The sequence below is a fragment of the Oncorhynchus nerka genome, linkage group LG19 (genome assembly GCF_034236695.1).
Source record: "Oncorhynchus nerka isolate Pitt River linkage group LG19, Oner_Uvic_2.0, whole genome shotgun sequence".
Taxonomy (NCBI): Eukaryota; Metazoa; Chordata; class Actinopteri; order Salmoniformes; family Salmonidae; genus Oncorhynchus; species Oncorhynchus nerka.
The window spans coordinates 5,632,661-5,659,665 of record NC_088414.1 but is presented as its reverse complement, the minus strand read 5'-3'; the positions used below and the strand labels follow the sequence as shown (position 1 = coordinate 5,659,665).

Below are 27,005 nucleotides of genomic sequence, written 5' to 3'. Positions count from 1 at the left end.
CTGCGTTTTCTTGGCTGCGTGCTTAGGGTCGTTGTCCTGTTGGAAGGTGAACCATTGCTCCGTTCATCTTTGCCTGACTAGTCTCCTAGTCCCTGCCACTGAAAGAAATCCCCACAGCATGATGCCAGGTTTCCTCCAGATGTGATGCTTGGCATTCAGGCCAAAGAGTTCAATCTTGGCTTCATCAGTCCAGAGAATCTTTTTTCTCATGGTCTGAGAGTCTTTAGGTGCAATTTGGCAAACTCCAAGTGGGCTGTCATGTGCCTTTTACTGAGGAGTGGTTTATGTCTGGCCACTCTACCATAAAGGCCTGATTGGTGGAGTGCTGCAGAGATGTAAATAAGGCAATAACCTTTCTAAAAACCTGTTTCCGCTTTGTCATTATGGGGTATTGTGATGTCATTATGGGGTATTGTGATGTCATTATGGGGTATTGTGATGTCATTATGGGGTATTGTGTGTAGATTGATGCGGAAATATTTATTTAATTCATTTTAGAATACGGCTGTAATGTCACAAAATGTGGAAAAAGTCAAGGGGTCTGAATACTTTCCGAAGGCACTGTCTCAATCGTCTGGAGTAAGCAACAGGGGAATCACCTTTAGATTCCCCTGTTGCAGTAAAAAAGGAAATATGAGAATTGCAGAATGATCTCCAAGCCCATTTTCTGAGTGAATAACCACATATTGTTTTGAATTATTCAACAGATTGGTTTTAGCCAGGCACCAACTAAAGACCTTAAGCTAATGAGGCTAATGAGCAAAATTGTGTAAATCTTTTTTTCATCCATGGAAAGTCCAGTTCAATTAAATACACACAAGTCAATTCATGCATTTTATTACAATGCTTCAAATTTGTGACAAGTAAGCAAGATCCTAGTTTCCCATAGCAACTAAAATCACAAAATATAAACAGAGTATTGTATGGATTTGAAAACAAAATGTATCCCCACAAAAAGGGTGAAGCAAAATCGTTATTGTACAAGCATGACAAGACATAAAGGCATTTCATATAAACTGATACACAACTGCAGTTAAAGTCTTGCTGAAGTTAGTGTTTCATTGAGTTTAGTATTATTGCATTCACATCCTGAGAGGGAGGGATAGTGCTCTTTCCTCTGCCTACTTAACGCCAGTACTGAACACCACTGTACACTAACCCTTACCTAACACCTGCCAACTCTGTTCATCAACAACAGAAAATATATGACATTACAAACGAGAAAGAATGAGCGAAAGAAAGAGTGTAGTTTGGTCCTCACCCACACAATGGCACAATTCAGCCATCCTATTGACTTCAGCCACATACTGTAACAGTCAGTTCTAGTGCAAAGTCATCCTGACTCCTGTAATCCTGACTCAATGTAATCGTAACTCGTCTCCTGTCCCATCAGCTCCCCTGCTGCAGTCCATCAGCGGCCATTACCTCACTGCCAAATGACATCATTCAGATGTTGGACAGAGAGAGGAATTTCATTTTGCGTGCGTCGCCACGTGGCTGATGAAAGAGAGGAGGAGCAGTCCCTGTTCAATGATGATAGGAGGCAGCTTTGAAAGAGAAGAGAGAGTGGACAAATCCTTATGCACTATTTACAATCAAATGCTTCTTCCTTAACTTCAAGTGGAAAATACAATAATATCATACAATTTAAGAGCCGGGGGGGGTCATCCGGTTCTGTTTCAGAGAGTCACACAGTGTCAGCAGGGAGAGCTGCAATGGGAGCCCTGCATGTGTTACTGTAAAGGTCCTGAAGTATAAAGTGCCTCTGTTGTATGAGACTTTGGAGTGGCTGCCTGCTGCAGTCCACATGATCCTGGAGGGGTTTGGGGGTACACGGTGACCCCACACCCTCACCCCGTGGTCAGGTCTGAGTCGGGGGATTCCAGGCTCTCAGCGATGTCCTCCAACTCGTCCAGCAGCTCTGAGAAGGAGGGTCTCCGAAACGCATCCATCTGAACCACAGGACAAGAGGACAACAAGCGTTAGCTTCTGCAGTCTTTCTCACACTCTTGTCATTGATTCTATTACCATGTTCAGATGCTGTCAAAGTGCATTCTAGCGCTACGCACAGAAACACAGACGGTGCGCCTTTTTAAATTGAATTTTCCAGACGATCACGGAGATCGCATTCATGATAAAAGCTGCGGATATTGGCTCAAACTTAAATCACTTTAAAGGGGACACCTAAATAATTGGTCGGTCCCCTCCCCTCCAGTCCACACTGACCAGACAGCAGTTGGCTGACAGCTCCAGGATGTGTCGTGGACAGCCCTGCACCATCTTACTGAAGGCCTCCATGTCTAGACCATAGTCCTGCAGAGAGAACAAACACGACGTCAAATGCATTGTACACCTTTTGTACAACATGTGTGTGTATGGGGCCATAGATTATCACTAAGTAGTTACAGGTTAGAGAGCTAGATCAGGTAACCAATGTCATGGCAAACAAGGTAAGTTATGAGACCACAACTATTGCTGTAGGCTACTTTTTATATCCGGGGCCTACTGACGAATTTGCAGAACAAGTACTGTATGGATAGGATAACAGGGTGACTAACATCCTGCGGTCCTCCCACTTCCAATGACAAATGTCACAAAACATAACACATTTAAGTGAAACCTCAACGAGCACATTAAAGTCTCTACTCCCGGTTTCGACAGACAATGTCACTGTCACTAATGGTGCTATCAAGTCACTAGACTTGTGGATGTGTGTGTGTGTGTGTGTGTGTGTGTGTGTGTGTGTGTGTGTGTGTGTGTGTGTGTGTGTGTGTGTGTGTGTGTGTGTGTGTGTGTGTGTGTGTGTGTGTGTGTGTGTGTGTGTGTGTGTGTGTGTGTGTGTGTGTGTGTGTGTGTATGTGTTCAACTATATTTGTGGGGACCACAGGAAGAGTAAACAAACCAACATTTGACCAACTGGGGACATTTTGTTGGTCCCCACAATGTCAAATGCTACTTCTGGGGGGTTTAAGGTTCCAATGAATGTTAGAATTAGGCTTAAGGTTCGTTTTAGGGTTCTCGAACTAGGGTTAAGGTTAGGCTTTTGTGTTAATGTTAGGGTACAGGTTGTGTTTAAGGGTTAAGGAAGTGTGTGTGGTTGTGTTCACCCGCGTTCTGGGAAGGATCTCAGGATCTGCTGGGATCCGGCCCAGAATCTCACACAGCATGATCCCAAAAGAGAAGACGTCCACCTGGAGAAAAAGCAGTTATCTTGTTTACTCAACTTCCATTATTACATTGTTATGAATTACTACATGTGTTAAATGAAGGTTAAATAGACAGTAAAAAGCACTAAACTGGGATGCAGAGAGTGTGTGTAGGCTACCAACCTTGTTAAATGAAGGTTAAATAGACAGTAAAAAGCACTAAACTGGGATGCAGAGAGTGTGTGTAGGCTACCAACCTTGTTAAATGAAGGTTAAATAGACAGTAAACTGGGATGCAGAGAGTGTGTGTAGGCTACCAACCTTGTTAAATGAAGGTTAAATAGACAGTAAACTGGGATGCAGAGAGTGTGTGTAGGCTACCAACCTTGTTAAATGAAGGTTAAATAGACAGTAAACTGGGATGCAGAGAGTGTGTGTAGGCTACCAACCTTGTTAAATGAAGGTTAAATAGACAGTAAAAAGCACTAAACTGGGATGCAGAGAGTGTGTGTAGGCTACCAACCTTGTTAAATGAAGGTTAAATAGACAGTAAAAAGCACTAAACTGGGATGCAGAGAGTGTGTGTAGGCTACCAACCTTGTTAAATGAAGGTTAAATAGACAGTAAAAAGCACTAAACTGGGATGCAGAGAGTGTGTGTAGTACCAACCTTGCGGTCGTAGGGTTCCCCTCGGAGCATCTCGGGGGCCATCCAGAAGGCAGATCCCACCAGAGACATCTTCCTCTCGGGGTCGTTGACTGGCAGTTCCACCATCACCTCTCTGGCCAGACCAAAGTCTGTCACCACCGCCTCCCTGCCCCGATACGTCTCCCGGATCAGACAGTTCTGAACACACAATGTTCAGACAACAGTTTATATATATATATAATATATATAATATATACAAAATATGCAAGTATAGTGTAGAGAATCATTCTAGCATCTAAATTGCTGAGAAATATATTTTCCGTAACCAAAAATATTGTATTTTCAGCTGTTAGAAGCTGGTGTACAGAACCGAAAGTAAAAAAGAGACACAGAAACGGGAAGCATAAAAATAGAGCACACTGTGTTCATTTTGTCGGGTCGCCCAAAAAGTTGCAGCTTGAAACGTACAGTAGATATTCATAGAGCCGGTGTTCACGAGAAACACAATCATTGAAGTCATACAGTAGTCACACCGCAGTGCAACATGTTGACCACAAGAGGTCAGTGTGACACTTCTACATCCACACAACAAGGCATCATCCATTCGATAAATGTCTCTTTGCAGGAGGTAGCAACCTAATTCCATAGAAAGTGTGTGTGTGTGTGTGTGTGTGTGTGTGTGTTTCTACATGATAGGAAACATCTCTTTATTCAGTGTTGAGTGTTGACAGGTATGAATTATCACTGTACTGGAGGTCAAACCACAAGATTCTCAAATGTACAAAGAAGGCACAGGGACAGAGAATAGAACACAGTCATAACATTGGATACAACTGTCAAAACACACTTAAGATTACTGATCTGCATGAACAGCAAGAGATCTTCAACCAAGATCTCAGCGATCACTGCCTCATTGCCTGCATCCGTGTCAGCGGTCAAACGACCTCCACTCATCACTGTAAAACGCTCCCTGAAACACTTCAGCGAGCAGGCCTTTCTAATCGACCTGGCCGGGGTGTCCTGGAAGGATATTGATCTCATCCCGTCAGTAGAGGATGCCTGGATATTTTTTTTAAATGCCTTCCTAACAATCTTAAATAAACATGCCCCATTCAAGAAAATTAGAACCAGGAACAGATATAGCCCTTGGTTCTCCCCAGACCTGACTGCCCTTAACCAACACAAAAACATCCTATGGCGTTCTGCATTAGCATCGAACAGCCCCCGTGATATGCAGCTGTTCAGGGAAGCTAGAAACCGTTATACACAGGCAGTTAGAAAAGCCAAGGCTAGCTTTTTCAAGCAGAGATTTGCTTCCTGCAACACTAACTCTAAAAAGTTCTGGGACACTGTAAAGTCCATGGGGAATAAGAACACCTCCTCCCAGCTGCCCACTGCACTGAAGATAGGAAACACTGTCACCACTGATAAATCCACCATAATTGAGAATTTCAATAAGCATTTTTCTACGGCTGGCCATGCTTTCCACCTGGCAACTCCTACCCCGGTCAACAGCACTGCACCCCCAACAGCAACTCGCCCAAGCCTTCCCCATTTCTCCTTCTCCCAAATCCATTCAGCTGAAGTTCTGAAAGAGCTGAAAAATCTGGACCCCTACAAATCAGCCGGGCTAGACAATCTGGACCCTTTCTTTCTAAAATTATCTGCCGAAATTGTTGCCACCCCTATTACTAGCCTGTTCAACCTCTCTTTCGTGTCATCTGAGATTCCCAAAGATTGGAAAGCAGCTGCGGTCATCCCCCTCTTCAAAGGGGGGGACACTCTTGACCCAAACTGCTACAGACCTATATCTATCCTACCATGCCTTTCTAAGGTCTTTGAAAGCCAAGTCAACAAACAGATTACCGACCATTTCAAATCTCACCATACCTTCTCTGCTATGCAATCTGGTTTCAGAGCTGGTCATGGGTGCACCTCAGCCACGCTCAAGGTCCTAAACGATATCTTAACCGCCATCGATAAGAAACATTACTGTGCAGCCGTATTCATTGATCTGGCCAAGGCTTTCGACTCTGTCAATCACCACATCCTCATCAGCAGACTCGACAGCCTTGGTTTCTCAAATGATTGCCTCGCCTGGTTCACCAACTACTTCTCTGATAGAGTTCAGTGTGTCAAATCGGAGGGTCTGCTGTCCGGACCTCTGGCAGTCTCTATGGGGGTGCCACAGGGTTCAATTCTTGGACCGACTCTCTTCTCTGTATACATCAATGAGGTCGCTCTTGCTGCTGGTGAGTCTCTGATCCACCTCTACGCAGACGACACCATTCTGTATACTTCCGGCCCTTCTTTGGACACTGTGTTAACAACCCTCCAGGCAAGCTTCAATGCCATACAACTATCCTTCCTTGGCCTCCAATTGCTCTTAAATACAAGTAAAACTAAATGCATGCTCTTCAACCGATCGCTACCTGCACCTACCCGCCTGTCCAACATCACTACTCTGGACGGCTCTGACTTAGAATACGTGGACAACTACAAATACTTAGGTGTCTGGTTAGACTGTAAACTCTCCTTCCAGACCCATATCAAACATCTCCAATCCAAAGTTAAATCTAGAATTGGCTTCCTATTTCGCAACAAAGCATCCTTCACTCATGCTTCCAAATATACCCTTGTAAAATTGACCATCCTACCAATCCTCGACTTTGGCGATGTCATTTACAAAATAGCCTCCAATACCCTACTCAACAAATTGGATGCAGTCTATCACAGTGCAATCCGTTTTGTCACCAAAGCCCCATATACTACCCACCATTGCGACCTGTACGCTCTCGTTGGCTGGCCCTCGCTTCATACTCGTCGCCAAACCCACTGGCTCCAGGTCATCTACAAGACCCTGCTAGGTAAAGTCCCCCCTTATCTCAGCTCGCTGGTCACCATAGCATCTCCCACCTGTAGCACACGCTCCAGCAGGTATATCTCTCTAGTCACCCCCAAAACCAATTCTTTCTTTGGCCGCCTCTCCTTCCAGTTCTCTGCTGCCAATGACTGGAACAACTACAAAAATCTCTTAAATTGGAAACACTTATCTCCCTCACTAGCTTTAAGCACCAACTGTCAGAGCATCTTACAGATTACTGCACCTGTACATAGCCCACCTATAATTTAGCCCAAACAACTACCTCTTTCCCAACTGTATTTAATTAATTTATTTATTTTGCTCCTTTGCACCCCATTATTTTTATTTCTACTTTGCACATTCTTCCATTGCAAAACTACCATTCCAGTGTTTTACTTGCTATATTGTATTTACTTTGCCACCATGGCCTTTTTTGCCTTTACCTCCCTTCTCACCTAATTTGCTCACATTGTATATAGACTTGTTTTTTTTTACTGTATTATTGACTGTATGTTTGTTTTACTCCATGTGTAACTCTGTGTCGTTGTATATGTCGAACTGCTTTGCTTTATCTTGGCCAGGTCGCAATTGTAAATGAGAACTTGTTCTCAACTTGCTTACCTGGTTAAATAAAGGTGAAATAAAAAAATAAAAAAATAAAAAATATGAAACCAGCTGGTTTCGCAGGCTGCCTCATAATCCGGTCTGAAATGTCCCTTCACCGGCCATCCTCTCTGAACAGTGAATTATTGAGATGTGACCTGGGGGCCAAGGTGGCCATTTTGTTGTCCCGATACTAGTGATGACAGAGCGGAACAGTAACGTTTGACGTCTGTGACAGTGATTTAGACTGTATCCGTATGTAGACCTATGGGTCAGTGATTTAGACTGTATCCGTATGTAGACCTATGGGTCAGTGATTTAGACTGTATCCGTATGTAGACCTATGGGTCAGTGATTTAGACTGTATCCGTATGTAGACCTATGGGTCAGTGATTTAGACTGTATCCGTATGTAGACCTATGGGTCAGTGATTTAGACTGTATCCGTATGTAGACCTATGGGTCAGTGATTTAGACTGTATCCGTATGTAGACCTATGGGTCAGTGATTTAGACTGTATCCGTATGTAGACCTATGGGTCAGTGATTTAGACTGTATCCGTATGTAGACCTATGGGTCAGTGATTTAGACTGTATCCGTATGTAGACCCATGGGTCAGTGATTTAGACTGTATCCGTATGTAGACCTATGGGTCAGTGATTTAGACTGTATCCGTATGTAGACCTATGGGTCTGTATCCGTATGTAGACCTATGGGTCTGTATCCGTATGTAGACCTATGGGTCTGTATCCGTATGTAGACCTATGGGTCTGTATCCGTATGTAGACCTATGGGTCTGTATCCGTATGTAGACCTATGGGTCTGTATCCGTATGTAGACCTATGGGTCAGTGGCTAGACAGAGATGACGTCTGTGACAGTGATTTAGACTGTATCCATATGTAGACCTATGGGTCAGTGATTTAGACTGTATCCGTATGTAGACCTATGGGTCAGTGATTTAGACTGTATCCGTATGTAGGCCTATGGGTCAGTGATTTAGACTGTATCCGTATGTAGACCTATGGGTCAGTGATTTAGTCTGTATCCGTATGTAGACCTATGGGTCAGTGATTTAGACTGTATCCGTATGTAGACCTATGGGTCAGTGATTTAGACTGTATCCGTATGTAGACCTATGGGTCAGTGATTTAGACTGTATCCGTATGTAGACCTATGGGTCAGTGATTTAGACTGTATCCGTATGTAGACCTATGGGTCAGTGATTTAGACTGTATCCGTATGTAGACCTATGGGTCAGTGATTTAGACTGTATCCGTATGTAGACCTATGGGTCAGTGATTTAGACTGTATCCGTATGTAGACCCATGGGTCAGTGATTTAGACTGTATCCGTATGTAGACCTATGGGTCAGTGATTTAGACTGTATCCGTATGTAGACCTATGGGTCTGTATCCGATGTAGACCTATGGGTCTGTATCCGTATGTAGACCTATGGGTCTGTATCCGTATGTAGACCTATGGGTCTGTATCCGTATGTAGACCTATGGGTCTGTATCCGTATGTAGACCTATGGGTCAGTGGCTAGACAGAGATGACGTCTGTGACAGTGATTTAGACTGTATCCATATGTAGACCTATGGGTCAGTGATTTAGACTGTATCCGTATGTAGACCTATGGGTCAGTGATTTAGACTGTATCCGTATGTAGACCTATGGGTCAGTGATTTAGTCTGTATCCATATGTAGACCTATGGGTCAGTGATTTAGACTGTATCCGTATGTAGACCTATGGGTCAGTGGCTAGACAGAGATGACGTCTGTGACAGTGATTTAGACTGTATCCGTATGTAGACCTATGGGTCAGTGATTTAGACTGTATCCGTATGTAGACCTATGGGTCAGTGATTTAGACTGTATCCGTATATAGACCTATGGGTCAGTGATTTAGACTGTATCCGTATGTAGACCTATGGGTCAGTGATTTAGACTGTATCCGTATGTAGACCTATGGGTCTGTATCCGTATGTAGACCTATGGGTCTGTATCCGTATGTAGACCTATGGGTCTGTATCCGTATGTAGACCTAGGGGTCTGTATCCGTATGTAGACCTATGGGTCTGTATCCGTATGTAGACCTATGGGTCAGTGGCTAGACAGAGATGACGTCTGTGACAGTGATTTAGACTGTATCCATATGTAGACCTATGGGTCAGTGGCTAGACAGAGATGACGTCTGTGACAGTGATTTAGACTGTATCCGTATGTAGACCTATGGGTCAGTGATTTAGACTGTATCCGTATGTAGACCTATGGGTCAGTGATTTAGACTGTATCCGTATGTAGACCTATGGGTCAGTGATTTAGACTGTATCCGTATGTAGACCTATGGGTCAGTGATTTAGACTGTATCCGTATGTAGACCTATGGGTCAGTGATTTAGACTGTATCCGTATGTAGACCTATGGGTCAGTGATTTAGACTGTATCCGTATGTAGACCTATGGGTCAGTGATTTAGACTGTATCCGTATGTAGACCTATGGGTCAGTGATTTAGACTGTATCCGTATGTAGACCCATGGGTCAGTGATTTAGACTGTATCCGTATGTAGACCTATGGGTCAGTGATTTAGACTGTATCCGTATGTAGACCTATGGGTCTGTATCCGTATGTAGACCTATGGGTCTGTATCCGTATGTAGACCTATGGGTCTGTATCCGTATGTAGACCTATGGGTCTGTATCCGATGTAGACCTATGGGTCTGTATCCGTATGTAGACCTATGGGTCTGTATCCGTATGAGACCTATGGGTCAGTGGCTAGACAGAGATGACGTCTGTGACAGTGATTTAGACTGTATCCATATGTAGACCTATGGGTCAGTGATTTAGACTGTATCCGTATGTAGACCTATGGGTCAGTGATTTAGACTGTATCCGTATGTAGACCTATGGGTCAGTGATTTAGTCTGTATCCATATGTAGACCTATGGGTCAGTGATTTAGACTGTATCCGTATGTAGACCTATGGGTCAGTGGCTAGACAGAGATGACGTCTGTGACAACAGTGATTTAGACTGTATCCGTATGTAGACCTATGGGTCAGTGATTTAGACTGTATCCGTATGTAGACCTATGGGTCAGTGATTTAGACTGTATCCGTATGTAGACCTATGGGTCAGTGATTTAGACTGTATCCGTATGTAGACCTATGGGTCAGTGATTTAGACTGTATCCGTATGTAGACCTATGGGTCTGTATCCGTATGTAGACCTATGGGTCTGTATCCGTATGTAGACCTATGGGTCTGTATCCGTATGTAGACCTAGGGGTCTGTATCCGTATGTAGACCTATGGGTCTGTATCCGTATGTAGACCTATGGGTCAGTTGCTAGACAGAGCTGACGTCTGTGACAGTGATTTAGACTGTATCCATATGTAGACCTATGGGTCAGTGGCTAGACAGAGATGACTGTATCCGTGTGACCTGACAGTGATTTAGACTGTATCCGTATGTAGACCTATGGGTCAGTGATTTAGACTGTATCCGTATGTAGACCTATGGGTCAGTGATTTAGACTGTATCCGTATGTAGACCTATGGGTCAGTGATTTAGACTGTATCCGTATGTAGACCTATGGGTCAGTGATTTAGACTGTATCCGTAGACCTATGGGTCAGATTTAGACTGTATGGGTCAGTGGCTAGACAGAGATGACCTATGGGTCTGTGACAGTGATTTAGACTGTATCCATATGTAGACCTATGGGTCAGTGATTTAGACTGTATCCGTATGTAGACCTATGGGTCAGTGATTTAGACTGTATCCTGTATCCGTATGTAGACCTATGGGTCAGTGATTCAGTGATTTAGACTGTATCCGTATGTAGACCTATGGGTCAGTGATTTAGACTGTATCCGTATGTAGACCTATGGGTCAGTGATTTAGACTGTATCCGTATGTAGACCTATGGGTCTGTATCCTGTATGTAGACCTATGGGTCTGTATCCGTGATTATGGGTAGACCTATGGGTCTGTATCCGTATGTAGACCTATGGGTCTGTATCCGTATGTAGACCTATGGGTCAGTGGCTAGACAGAGATGACGTCTGTGACAGTGATTTAGACTGTATCCATATGTAGACCTATGGGTCAGTGATTTAGACTGTATCCGTATGTAGACCTATGGGTCAGTGATTTAGACTGTATCCGTATGTAGACCTATGGGTCAGTGATTTAGTCTGTATCCGTATGTAGACCTATGGGTCAGTGATTTAGACTGTATCCGTATGTAGACCTATGGGTCAGTGGCTAGACAGAGATGACGTCTGTGACAGTGATTTAGACTGTATCCGTATGTAGACCTATGGGTCAGTGATTTAGACTGTATCCGTATGTAGACCTATGGGTCAGTGATTTAGACTGTATCCGTATGTAGACCTATGGGTCAGTGATTTAGACTGTATCCGTATGTAGACCTATGGGTCAGTGATTTAGACTGTATCCGTTGTAGACCTATGGGTCTGTATCCGTATGTAGACCTATGGGTCTGTATCCGTATGTAGACCTATGGGTCTGTATCCGTATGTAGACCTAGGGGTCTGTATCCGTATGTAGACCTATGGGTCTGTATCCGTATGTAGACCTATGGGTCAGTGGCTAGACAGAGATGACGTCTGTGACAGTGATTTAGACTGTATCCATATGTAGACCTATGGGTCAGTGGCTAGACAGAGATGACGTCTGTGACAGTGATTTAGACTGTATCCGTATGTAGACCTATGGGTCAGTGATTTAGACTGTATCCGTATGTAGACCTATGGGTCAGTGATTTAGACTGTATCCGTATGGGTCAGACCTATGGGTCAGTGATTTAGACTGTATCCCTATGTATGTAGACCTATGGGTCAGTGATTTAGACTGTATCCGTATGTAGACCTATGGGTCAGTGGCTAGACAGAGATGACGTCTGTGACAGTGATTTAGACTGTATCCGTATGTAGACCTATGGGTCAGTGATTTAGACTGTATCCGTATGTAGACCTATGGGTCAGTGATTTAGACTGTATCCGTATGTAGACCCGTATGGGTCAGTGATTTAGACTGTATCCGTATGTAGACCTATGGGTCAGTGATTTAGACTGTATCCGTATGTAGACCTATGGGTCTGTATCCGTATGTAGACCTATGGGTCTGTATCCGTATGTAGACCTATGGGTCTGTATCCGTATGTAGACCTATGGGTCTGTATCCGTATGTAGACCTATGGGTCTGTATCCGTATGTAGACCTATGGGTCAGTGGCTGAGACAGAGATGACGTCTGTGACAGTGATTTAGACTGTATCCATATGTAGACCTATGGGTCAGTGATTTAGACTGTATCCATATGTAGACCTATGGGTCAGTGATTTAGCTGTATCAGAGACCTATGGGTCATGATTTGGACTGTATCCGTATGTAGACCTATGGGTCAGTGATTTAGACTGTATCCGTATGTAGACCTATGGGTCAGTGATTTAGACTGTATCCGTATGTAGACCTATGGGTCAGTGATTTAGACTTTCCGATGTAGACCTATGGGTCAGTGATTTAGACTGTATCCGTATGTAGACCTATGGGTCAGTGATTTAGACTGTATCCGTATGTAGACCTATGGGTCTGTATCCGTATGTGACCTTGGGTCTGTATCCGTATGTAGACCTATGGGTCTGTATCCGTATGTAGACCTATGGGTCTGTATCCGTATGTAGACCTATGGGTCTGTATCCGTATGTAGACCTATGGGTCTGTATCCGTATGTGACAGTTTTTAGACTGTATCCGTATGTAGACCTATGGGTCAGTGGCTAGACAGAGATGACGTCTGTGACAGTGATTTAGACTGTATCCATATGTAGACCTATGGGTCAGTGATTTAGACTGTATCCGTATGTAGACCTATGGGTCAGTGATTTAGACTGTATCCGTATGTAGACCTATGGGTCAGTGATTTAGACTGTATCCATATGTAGACCTATGGGTCAGTGATTTAGACTGTATCCGTATGTAGACCTATGGGTCAGTGGCTAGACAGAGATGACGTTGTGACAGTGATTTAGACTGTATCCGTATGTAGACCTATGGGTCAGTGATTTAGACTGTATCCGTATGTAGACCTATGGGTCAGTGATTTAGACTGTATCCGTATGTAGACCTATGGGTCAGTGATTTAGACTGTATCCGTATGTAGACCTATGGGTCAGTGATTTAGACTGTATCCGTATGTAGACCTATGGGTCTGTATCCGTATGTAGACCTATGGGTCTGTATCCGTATGTAGACCTATGGGTCTGTATCCGTATGTAGACCTAGGGGTCTGTATCCGTATGTAGACCTATGGGTCTGTATCCGTATGTAGACCTATGGGTCAGTGGCTAGACAGAGATGACGTCTGTGACAGTGATTTAGACTGTATCCATATGTAGACCTATGGGTCAGTGGCTTAGACAGAGATGACGTCTGTGACAGTGATTTAGACTGTATCCGTATGTAGACCTATGGGTCAGTGATTTAGACTGTATCCGTATGTAGACCTATGGGTCAGTGATTTAGACTGTATCCGTATGTAGACCTATGGGTCAGTGATTTAGACTGTATCCGTTGTAGACCTATGGGTCAGTGATTTAGACTGTATCCGTATGTAGACCTATGGGTCAGTGGCTAGACAGAGATGACGTCTGTGACAGTGATTTAGACTGTATCCGTATGTAGACCTATGGGTCAGTGATTTAGACTGTATCCGTATGTAGACCTATGGGTCAGTGATTTAGACTGTATCCGTATGTAGACCTATGGGTCAGTGATTTAGACTGTATCCGTATGTAGACCTATGGGTCAGTGATTTAGACTGTATCCGTATGTAGACCTATGGGTCAGTGATTTAGACTGTATCCGTATGTAGACCTATGGGTCTGTATCCGTATGTAGACCTATGGGTCTGTATCCGTATGTAGACCTATGGGTCTGTATCCGTATGTAGACCTATGGGTCTGTATCCGTATGTAGACCTATGGGTCTGTATCCGTATGTAGACCTATGGGTCAGTGGCTAGACAGAGATGACGTCTGTGACAGTGATTTAGACTGTATCCATATGTAGACCTATGGGTCAGTGATTTAGACTGTATCCGTATGTAGACCTATGGGTCAGTGATTTAGACTGTATCCGTATGTAGACCTATGGGTCAGTGATTTAGTCTGTATCCGTATGTAGACCTATGGGTCAGTGATTTAGACTGTATCCGTATGTAGACCTATGGGTCAGTGGCTAGACAGAGATGACGTCTGTGACAGTGATTTAGACTGTATCCGTATGTAGACCTATGGGTCAGTGATTTAGACTGTATCCGTATGTAGACCTATGGGTCAGTGATTTAGACTGTATCCGTATGTAGACCTATGGGTCAGTGATTTAGACTGTATCCGTATGTAGACCTATGGGTCAGTGATTTAGACTGTATCCGTATGTAGACCTATGGGTCTGTATCCGTATGTAGACCTATGGGTCTGTATCCGTATGTAGACCTATGGGTCTGTATCCGTATGTAGACCTAGGGGTCTGTATCCGTATGTAGACCTATGGGTCTGTATCCGTATGTAGACCTATGGGTCAGTGGCTAGACAGAGATGACGTCTGTGACAGTGATTTAGACTGTATCCATATGTAGACCTATGGGTCAGTGGCTAGACAGAGATGACGTCTGTGACAGTGATTTAGACTGTATCCGTATGTAGACCTATGGGTCAGTGATTTAGACTGTATCCGTATGTAGACCTATGGGTCAGTGATTTAGACTGTATCCGTATGTAGACCTATGGGTCAGTGATTTAGACTGTATCCGTATGTAGACCTATGGGTCAGTGATTTAGACTGTATCCGTATGTAGACCTATGGGTCAGTGGCTAGACAGAGATGACGTCTGTGACAGTGATTTAGACTGTATCCGTATGTAGACCTATGGGTCAGTGATTTAGACTGTATCCGTGTAGACCTATGGGTCAGTGATTTAGACTGTATCCGTATGTAGACCTATGGGTCAGTGATTTAGACTGTATCCGTATGTGGGTCAGTGATTTAGACTGTATCCGTATGTAGACCTATGGGTCAGTGATTTAGACTGTATCCGTATGTAGACCTATGGGTCTGTATCCGTATGTAGACCTATGGGTCTGTATCCGTATGTAGACCTATGGGTCTGTATCCGTATGTAGACCTATGGGTCTGTATCCGTTGTAGACTGGGTCTGTATCCGTATGTAGACCTATGGGTCAGTGGCTAGACAGAGATGACGTCTGTGACAGTGATTTAGACTGTATCCATATGTAGACCTATGGGTCAGTGATTTAGACTGTATCCGTATGTAGACCTATGGGTCAGTGATTTAGACTGTATCCGTATGTAGACCTATGGGTCAGTGATTTAGTCTGTATCCGTATGTAGACCTATGGGTCAGTGATTTAGACTGTATCCGTATGTAGACCTATGGGTCAGTGGCTAGACAGAGATGACGTCTGTGACAGTGATTTAGACTGTATCCGTATGTAGACCTATGGGTCAGTGATTTAGACTGTATCCGTATGTAGACCTATGGGTCAGTGATTTAGACTGTATCCGTATGTAGACCTATGGGTCAGTGATTTAGACTGTATCCGTATGTAGACCTATGGGTCAGTGATTTAGACTGTATCCGTATGTAGACCTATGGGTCTGTATCCGTATGTAGACCTATGGGTCTGTATCCGTATGTAGACCTATGGGTCTGTATCCGTATGTAGACCTAGGGGTCTGTATCCGTATGTAGACCTATGGGTCTGTATCCGTATGTAGACCTATGGGTCAGTGGCTAGACAGAGATGACGTCTGTGACAGTGATTTAGACTGTATCCATATGTAGACCTATGGGTCAGTGGCTAGACAGAGATGACGTCTGTGACAGTGATTTAGACTGTATCCGTATGTAGACCTATGGGTCAGTGATTTAGACTGTATCCGTATGTAGACCTATGGGTCAGTGATTTAGACTGTATCCGTATGTAGACCTATGGGTCAGTGATTTAGTCTGTATCCGTATGTAGACCTATGGGTCAGTGATTTAGACTGTATCCGTATGTAGACCTATGGGTCAGTGGCTAGACAGAGATGACGTCTGTGACAGTGATTTAGACTGTATCCGTATGTAGACCTATGGGTCAGTGATTTAGACTGTATCCGTATGTAGACCTATGGGTCAGTGATTTAGACTGTATCCGTATGTAGACCTATGGGTCAGTGATTTAGACTGTATCCGTATGTAGACCTATGGGTCAGTGATTTAGACTGTATCCGTATGTAGACCTATGGGTCTGTATCCGTATGTAGACCTATGGGTCTGTATCCGATGTAGACCTATGGGTCTGTATCCGTGATGTAGACCTATGGGTCTGTATCCGATGTAGACCTATGGGTCTGTATCCGTATGTAGACCTATGGGTCAGTGGCTAGACAGAGATGACGTCTGTGACAGTGATTTAGACTGTATCCATATGTAGACCTATGGGTCAGTGGCTAGACAGAGATGACGTCTGTGACAGTGATTTAGACTGTATCCGTATGTAGACCTATGGGTCAGTGATTTAGACTGTATCCGTATGTAGACCTATGGGTCAGTGATTTAGACTGTATCCGTATGTAGACCTATGGGTCAGTGATTTAGACTGTATCCGTATGTAGACCTATGGGTCAGTGATTTAGACTGTATCCGTATGTAGACCTATGGGTCAGTGGCTAGACAGAGATGACGTCTGTGACCTAGTGATTTAGACTGTATCCGTATGTAGACCTATGGGTCAGTGATTTAGACTGTATCCGTATGTAGACCTATGGGTCAGTGATTTAGACTGTATCCGTATGTAGACCTATGGGTCAGTGATTTAGACTGTATCCGTATGTAGACCTATGGGTCAGTGATTTAGACTGTATCCGTATGTAGACCTATGGGTCAGTGATTTATATCCGTATGTAGACCTATGGGTCTGTATCCGTATGTAGACCTATGGGTCTGTATCCGTATGTAGACCTATGGGTCTGTATCCGTATGTAGACCTATGGGTCTGTATCCGTATGTAGACCTATGGGTCTGTATCCGTATGTAGACCTATGGGTCACAGAGATGACGTCTGTGACAGTGATTTAGACTGTATCCATATGTAGACCTATGGGTCAGTGATTTAGACTGTATCCGTATGTAGACCTATGGGTCAGTGATTTAGACTGTATCCGTATGTAGACCTATGGGTCAGTGATTTAGTCTGTATCCGTATGTAGACCTATGGGTCAGTGATTTAGACTGTATCCGTATGTAGACCTATGGGTCAGTGGCTAGACAGAGATGACGTCTGTGACAGTGATTTAGACTGTATCCGTATGTAGACCTATGGGTCAGTGATTTAGACTGTATCCGTATGTAGACCTATGGGTCAGTGATTTAGACTGTATCCGTATGTAGACCTATGGGTCAGTGATTTAGACTGTATCCGTATGTAGACCTATGGGTCAGTGATTTAGACTGTATCCGTATGTAGACCTGGGTCTGTATCCGTATGTAGACCTATGGGTCTGTATCCGTATGTAGCCCTATGGGTCTGTATCCGTATGTAGACCTAGGGGTCTGTATCCGTATGTAGACCTATGGGTCTGTATCCGTATGTAGACCTATGGGTCAGTGGCTAGACAGAGATGACGTCTGTGACAGTGATTTAGACTGTATCCATATGTAGACCTATGGGTCAGTGGCTAGACAGAGATGACGTCTGTGACAGTGATTTAGACTGTATCCGTATGTAGACCTATGGGTCAGTGATTTAGACTGTATCCGTATGTAGACCTATGGGTCAGTGATTTAGACTGTATCCGTATGTAGACCTATGGGTCAGTGATTTAGTCTGTATCCATATGTAGACCTATGGGTCAGTGATTTAGACTGTATCCGTATGTAGACCTATGGGTCAGTGGCTAGACAGAGATGACGTCTGTGACAGTGATTTAGACTGTATCCGTATGTAGACCTATGGGTCAGTGATTTAGACTGTATCCGTATGTAGACCTATGGGTCAGTGATTTAGACTGTATCCGTATGTAGACCTATGGGTCAGTGATTTAGACTGTATCCGTATGTAGACCTATGGGTCAGTGATTTAGACTGTATCCGTATGTAGACCTATGGGTCTGTATCCGTGACCTATGGGTCTGTATCCGTATGTAGACCTATGGGTCTGTATCCGATTTGTAGACCTAGGGTCTGTATCCGTATGTAGACCTATGGGTCTGTATCCGTATGTAGACCTATGGGTCAGTGGCTAGACAGAGCTGACGTCTGTGACAGTGATTTAGACTGTATCCATATGTAGACCTATGGGTCAGTGGCTAGACAGAGATGACGTCTGTGACAGTGATTTAGACTGTATCCGTATGTAGACCTATGGGTCAGTGATTTAGACTGTATCCGTATGTAGACCTATGGGTCAGTGATTTAGACTGTATCCGTATGTAGACCTATGGGTCAGTGATTTAGACTGTATCCGTATGTAGACCTATGGGTCAGTGATTTAGACTGTATCCGTATGTAGACCTATGGGTCAGTGGCTAGACAGAGATGACGTCTGTGACAGTGATTTAGACTGTATCCGTATGTAGACCTATGGGTCAGTGATTTAGACTGTATCCGTATGTAGACCTATGGGTCAGTGATTTAGACTGTATCCGTATGTAGACCTATGGGTCAGTGATTTAGACTGTATCCGTATGTAGACCTATGGGTCAGTGATTTAGACTGTATCCGTATGTAGACCTATGGGTCAGTGATTTAGACTTGTAGACCTATGGGTCTGTATCCGTATGTAGACCTATGGGTCTGTATTTAGACCTATGGGTCTGTATCCGTATGTAGACCTATGGGTCTGTAGATGTAGACCTATGGGTCTGTATCCGTATGTAGACCTATGGGTCAGTGGCTAGATGACGTCTGTGACAGTGATTTAGACTGTATCCATATGTAGACCTATGGGTCAGTGATTTAGACTGTATCCGTATGTAGACCTATGGGTCAGTGATTTAGACTGTATCCGTATGTAGACCTATGGGTCAGTGATTTAGTCTGTATCCGTATGTAGACCTATGGGTCAGTGATTTAGACTGTATCCGTATGTAGACCTATGGGTCAGTGGCTAGACAGAGATGACGTCTGTGACAGTGATTTAGACTGTATCCGTATGTAGACCTATGGGTCAGTGATTTAGACTGTATCCGTATGTAGACCTATGGGTCAGTGATTTAGACTGTATCCGTATGTAGACCTATGGGTCAGTGATTTAGACTGTATCCGTATGTAGACCTATGGGTCAGTGATTTAGACTGTATCCGTATGTAGACCTATGGGTCTGTATCCGTATCCTATGGGTCTGTATGTAGACCTATGGGTCTGTATCCGTATGTAGACCTAGGGGTCTGTATCCGTATGTAGACCTATGGGTCTGTATCCGTATGTAGACCTATGGGTCAGTGGCTAGACAGAGATGACGTCTGTGACAGTGATTTAGACTGTATCCATATGTAGACCTATGGGTCAGTGGCTAGACAGAGATGACGTCTGTGACAGTGATTTAGACTGTATCCGTATGTAGACCTATGGGTCAGTGATTTAGACTGTATCCGTATGTAGACCTATGGGTCAGTGATTTAGACTGTATCCGTATGTAGACCTATGGGTCAGTGATTTAGACTGTATCCGTATGTAGACCTATGGGTCAGTGATTTAGACTGTATCCGTATGTAGACCTATGGGTCAGTGGCTAGACAGAGATGACGTCTGTGACAGTGATTTAGACTGTATCCGTATGTAGACCTATGGGTCAGTGATTTAGACTGTATCCGTATGTAGACCTATGGGTCAGTGATTTAGACTGTATCCGTATGTAGACCTATGGGTCAGTGATTTAGACTGTATCCGTATGTAGACCTATGGGTCAGTGATTTAGACTGTATCCGTATGTAGACCTATGGGTCAGGATTTAGACTGTATCCGTATGTAGACCTATGGGTCTGTATCCGTATGTAGACCTATGGGTCTGTATCCGTATGTAGACCTATGGGTCTGTATCCGTATGTAGACCTATGGGTCTGTATCCGTATGTAGACCTATGGGTCAGTGGCTAGACAGAGATGACGTCTGTGACAGTGATTTAGACTGTATCCATATGTAGACCTATGGGTCAGTGATTTAGACTGTATCCGTATGTAGACCTATGGGTCAGTGATTTAGACTGTATCCGTATGTAGACCTATGGGTCAGTGATTTAGTCTGTATCCGTATGTAGACCTATGGGTCAGTGATTTAGACTGTATCCGTATGTAGACCTATGGGTCAGTGGCTTAGACAGAGATGACGTCTGTGACAGTGATTTAGACTGTATCCGTATGTAGACCTATGGGTCAGTGATTTAGACTGTATCCGTATGTAGACCTATGGGTCAGTGATTTAGACTGTATCCGTATGTAGACCTATGGGTCAGTGATTTAGACTGTATCCGTATGTAGACCTATGGGTCAGTGATTTAGACTGTATCCGTATGTAGACCTATGGGTCAGTGATTTAGACTGTATCCGTATGTAGACCTATGGGTCAGTGATTTAGACAGTGATTTAGACTGTATCCGTATGTAGACCTATGGGTCAGTGATTTAGACTGTATCCGTATGTAGACCTATGGGTCTGTATCCGTATTTAGACCTATGGGTCTGTATCCGTATGTAGACCTATGGGTCTGTGATCCGTTGTAGACCTATCCGTATGACCTAGACCTATGGGTCTGTATCCGTATGTAGACCTATGGGTCTGTATCCAGATGTAGACCTGTGGGTTTAGACTGTATCCGTATGTAGACCTATGGGTCAGTGGCTAGACAGAGATGGTCTGTGACAGTGATTTAGACTGTATCCGTATGTAGACCTATGGGTCAGTGATTTAGACTGTATCCGTATGTAGACCTATGGGTCAGTGATTTAGACTGTATCCGTATGTAGACCTATGGGTCAGTGATTTAGACTGTATCCGTATGTAGACCTATGGGTCAGTGATTTAGACTGTATCCGTATGTAGACCTATGGGTCAGTGGCTAGACAGAGATGTAGACCTGTGACAGTGATTTAGACTGTATCCGGGTATGTAGACCTATGGGTCAGTGATTTAGACTGTATCCGTATGTAGACCTATGGGTCAGTGATTTAGACTGTATCCGTATGTAGACCTATGGGTCAGTGATTTAGACTGTATCCGTATGTAGACCTATGGGTCAGTGATTTAGACTGTATCCGTATGTAGACCTATGGGTCAGTGATTTAGACTGTATCCGTATGTAGACCTGGGTCTGTATCCGTATGTAGACCTATGGGTCTGTATCCGTATGTAGACCTATGGGTCTGTATCCGTATGTAGACCTATGGGTCTGTATCCGTATGTAGACCTATGGGTCTGTATCCGTATGTAGACCTATGGGTCTGTATCCGTATGTAGACCTATGGGTCAGTGGCTAGACAGAGATGACGTCTGTGACAGTGATTTAGACTGTATCCATATGTAGACCTATGGGTCAGTGATTTAGACTGTATCCGTATGTAGACCTATGGGTCAGTGATTTAGACTGTATCCGTATGTAGACCTATGGGTCAGTGATTTAGTCTGTATCCATATGTAGACCTATGGGTCAGTGATTTAGACTGTATCCGTATGTAGACCTATGGGTCAGTGGCTAGACAGAGATGACGTCTGTGACAGTGATTTAGACTGTATCCGTATGTAGACCTATGGGTCAGTGATTTAGACTGTATCCGTATGTAGACCTATGGGTCAGTGATTTAGACTGTATCCGTATGTAGACCTATGGGTCAGTGATTTAGACTGTATCCGTATGTAGACCTATGGGTCAGTGATTTAGACTGTATCCGTATGTAGACCTATGGGTCTGTATCCGTATTAGACCTATGGGTCTGTATCCGTATGTAGACCTATGGGTCTGTATGGGACCTCTGTATCCGTATGTAGACCTATGGGTCTGTATCCGTATGTAGACCTATGGGTCAGTGGCTAGACAGAGATGACGTCTGTGACAGTGATTTAGACTGTATCCATATGTAGACCTATGGGTCAGTGGCTTAGACAGAGATGACGTCTGTGACAGTGATTTAGACTGTATCCGTATGTAGACCTATGGGTCAGTGATTTAGACTGTATCCGTATGTAGACCTATGGGTCAGTGATTTAGACTGTATCCGTATGTAGACCTATGGGTCAGTGATTTAGACTGTATCCGTATGTAGACCTATGGGTCAGTGATTTAGACTGTATCCGTATGTAGACCTATGGGTCAGTGGCTTTTAGACTGTATCCGTATGTAGACCTATGGGTCAGTGATTTAGACTGTATCCATATGTAGACCTATGGGTCAGTGAATTAGACTGTATCCGTATGTAGACCTATGGGTCAGCGATTTAGACTGTATCCGTATGTAGACCTATGGGTCAGTGATTTAGACTGTATCCGTATGTAGACCTATGGGTCAGTGATTTAGACTGTATCCGTATGTAGACCTATGGGTCTGTATCCGTATGTAGACCTATGGGTCTGTATCCGTATGTAGACCTATGGGTCTGTATCCGTATGTAGACCTATGGGTCTGTATCCGATGTAGACCTGGGTCTGTATCCGTATGTAGACCTATGGGTCAGTGGCTAGACAGAGATGACGTCTGTGACAGTGATTTAGACTGTATCCATATGTAGACCTATGGGTCAGTGATTTAGACTGTATCCGTATGTAGACCTATGGGTCAGTGATTTAGACTGTATCCGTATGTAGACCTATGGGTCAGTGATTTAGTCTGTATCCGTATGTAGACCTATGGGTCAGTGATTTAGACTGTATCCGTATGTAGACCTATGGGTCAGTGGCTAGACAGAGATGACGTCTGTGATTTTAGACTGTATCCGTATGTAGACCTATGGGTCAGTGATTTAGACTGTATCCGTATGTAGACCTATGGGTCAGTGATTTAGACTGTATCCGTATGTAGACCTATGGGTCAGTGATTTAGACTGTATCCGTATGTAGACCTATGGGTCAGTGATTTAGACTGTATCCGTATGTAGACCTATGGGTCTGTATCCGTATGTAGACCTATGGGTCTGTATCCGTATGTAGACCTATGGGTCTGTATCCGCATGTAGACCTAGGGTCTGTATCCGTATGTAGACCTATGGGTCTGTATCCGTATGTAGACCTATGGGTCAGTGGCTAGACAGAGATGACGTCTGTGACAGTGATTTAGACTGTATCCATATGTAGACCTATGGGTCAGTGGCTAGACAGAGATGACGTCTGTGACAGTGATTTAGACTGTATCCGTATGTAGACCTATGGGTCAGTGATTTAGACTGTATCCGTATGTAGACCTATGGGTCAGTGATTTAGACTGTATCCGTATGTAGACCTATGGGTCAGTGATTTAGACTGTATCCGTATGTAGACCTATGGGTCAGTGATTTAGACTGTATCCGTATGTAGACCTATGGGTCAGTGGCTAGACAGAGATGGCGTCTGTGACAGTGATTTAGACTGTATCCGTATGTAGACCTATGGGTCAGTGATTTAGACTGTATCCGTATGTAGACCTATGGGTCAGTGATTTAGACTGTATCCGTATGTAGACCTATGGGTCAGTGATTTAGACTGTATCCGTATGTAGACCTATGGGTCAGTGATTTAGACTGTATCCGTATGTAGACCTATGGGTCAGTGATTTAGACTGTATCCGTATGTAGACCTATGGGTCTGTATCCGTATGTAGACCTATGGGTCTGTATCCGTATGTAGACCTATGGGTCTGTATCCGTATGTAGACCTATGGGTCTGTATCCGTATGTAGACCTATGGGTCAGTGGCTAGACAGAGATGACGTCTGTGACAGTGATTTAGACTGTATCCATATGTAGACCTATGGGTCAGTGATTTAGACTGTATCCGTATGTAGACCTATGGGTCAGTGATTTAGACTGTATCCGTATGTAGACCTATGGGTCAGTGATTTAGTCTGTATCCGTATGTAGACCTATGGGTCAGTGATTTAGACTGTATCCGTATGTAGACCTATGGGTCAGTGGCTAGACAGAGATGACGTCTGTGACAGTGATTTAGACTGTATCCGTATGTAGACCTATGGGTCAGTGATTTAGACTGTATCCGTATGTAGACCTATGGGTCAGTGATTTAGACTGTATCCGTATGTAGACCTATGGGTCAGTGATTTAGACTGTATCCGTATGTAGACCTATGGGTCAGTGATTTAGACTGTATCCGTATGTAGACCTATGGGTCAGTGATTTAGACTGTATCCGTATGTAGACCTATGGGTCAGTGATTTAGACTGTATCCGTATGTAGACCTATGGGTCTGTATCCGTATGTATGATTTAGACTGTATCCGTATGTAGACCTATGGGTCTGATTTATGTATCCGTATGTAGACCTATGGGTCAGTGGCTAGACAGAGATGACGTCTGTGACAGTGATTTAGACTGTATCCGTATGTAGACCTATGGGTCAGTGATTTAGACAGAGATGACGTCTGTCAGTGATTTAGACTGTATCCGTATGTAGACCTATGGGTCAGTGATTTAGACTGTATCCGTATGTAGACCTATGGGTCAGTGATTTAGACTGTATCCGTATGTAGACCTATGGGTCAGTGATTTATGGGTCTGTATCCGTATGTAGACCTATGGGTCAGTGGCTAGATGAGATGACGTCTGTGACAGTGATTTAGACTGTATCCGTATGTAGACCTATGGGTCAGTGATTTAGACTGTATCCGTATGTAGACCTATGGGTCAGTGATTTAGACTGTATCCGTATGTAGACCTATGGGTCAGTGATTTAGACTGTATCCGTATGTAGACCTATGGGTCAGTGATTTAGACTGTATCCGTATGTAGACCTATGGGTCAGTGATTTAGACTGTATCCGTATGTAGACCTATGGGTCAGTGATTTAGACTGTATCCGTATGGACCTATGGGTCTGATTTATCCTGTATGTAGACCTATGGGTCTGTATCCGATGTAGACCTATGGGTCTGTTCCGACTGTATCCGTATGTAGACCTATGGGTCAGTGATTTAGACTGTATCCGTATGTAGACCTATGGGTCAGTGATTTAGACTGTATCCGATGTAGACCTGGGACAGTGATTTAGACTGTATCCGTATGTAGACCTATGGGTCAGTGATTTAGACTGTATCCGTATGTAGACCTATGGGTCAGTGATTTAGACTGTATCCGTATGTAGACCTATGGGTCAGTGATTTAGACTGTATCCGTATGTAGACCTATGGGTCAGTGATTTAGACTGTATCCGTATGTAGACCTATGGGTCAGTGATTTAGACTGTATCCGTATGTAGACCTATGGGTCAGTGATTTAGACTGTATCCGTATGTAGACCTATGGGTCTGTATCCGTATGACCTTTGTATCCGATGTAGACCTGGGTCTGTATCCGTATGTAGACCTATGGGTCAGTGGCTAGACAGAGATGACGTCTGTGACAGTGATTTAGACTGTATCCATATGAGACCTATGGGTCAGTGATTTAGACTGTATCCGTATGTAGACCTATGGGTCAGTGATTTAGACTGTATCCGTATGTAGACCTATGGGTCAGTGATTTAGACTGTATCCGTATGTAGACCTATGGGTCAGTGATTTAGACTGTATCCGTATGTAGACCTATGGGTCAGTGGCTAGACAGAGATGACGTCTGTGACAGTGATTTAGACTGTATCCGTATGTAGACCTATGGGTCAGTGATTTAGACTGTATCCGTATGTAGACCTATGGGTCAGTGATTTAGACTGTATCCGTATGTAGACCTATGGGTCAGTGATTTAGACTGTATCCGTATGTAGACCTATGGGTCAGTGATTTAGACTGTATCCGTATGTAGACCTATGGGTCAGTGATTTAGACTGTATCCGTATGTAGACCTATGGGTCAGTGATTTAGACTGTATCCGTATGTAGACCTATGGGTCAGTGATTTAGACTGTATCCGTATGTAGACCTATGGGTCTGTATCCGTATGTAGACCTATGGGTCTGTATCCGTATGTAGACCTATGGGTCTGTATCCGTATGTAGACCTATGGGTCTGTATCCGTATGTAGACCTATGGGTCTGTATCCGTATGTAGACCTATGGGTCTGTATCCGTATGTAGACCTATGGGTCAGTGGCTAGACAGAGATGACGTCTGTGACAGTGATTTAGACTGTATCCATATGTAGACCTATGGGTCAGTGATTTAGACTGTATCCGTATGTAGACCTATGGGTCAGTGATTTAGACTGTATCCGTATGTAGACCTATGGGTCAGTGATTTAGACTGTATCCGTATGTAGACCTATGGGTCAGTGATTTAGACTGTATCCGTATGGGACCTATGGGTCAGTGATTTAGACTGTATCCGTATGTAGACCTATGGGTCAGTGATTTAGACTGGGTATCCGTGATGTAGACCTATGGGTCTGTATCCGTATTTAGACCTATGGGTCTGTATCCATATGTAGACCTATGGGTCTGTATCCGTATGTAGACCTATGGGTCAGTGGCTAGACAGAGATGACGTCTGTGACAGTGATTTAGACTGTATCCGTATGTAGACCTATGGGTCAG

The 27,005-nt window shown here is 43.9% G+C and overlaps 1 protein-coding gene across 2 annotated transcripts in view; it reads right to left on the bottom strand.

Moving 5' to 3' along the window:
* Nucleotides 1–821: 821 nt before the first annotated feature.
* LOC115125735 (dual specificity testis-specific protein kinase 2-like) overlaps nucleotides 822–27,005 on the bottom strand; it is a 96,809-nt gene continuing 70,625 nt past the window's right edge. For both annotated transcript variants that reach the window (XM_065004659.1, XM_065004660.1), the window contains 4 exons: nucleotides 3,816–3,992; nucleotides 3,108–3,191; nucleotides 2,227–2,313; nucleotides 822–1,952 (listed from right to left, as the gene is read on the bottom strand). In XM_065004659.1, coding sequence (XP_064860731.1) covers nucleotides 1,851–1,952; nucleotides 2,227–2,313; nucleotides 3,108–3,191; nucleotides 3,816–3,992 — 450 coding nt within the window. In that variant the 3' untranslated portion in view covers nucleotides 822–1,850. The remainder of the gene's footprint in view (nucleotides 1,953–2,226; nucleotides 2,314–3,107; nucleotides 3,192–3,815; nucleotides 3,993–27,005) is intronic.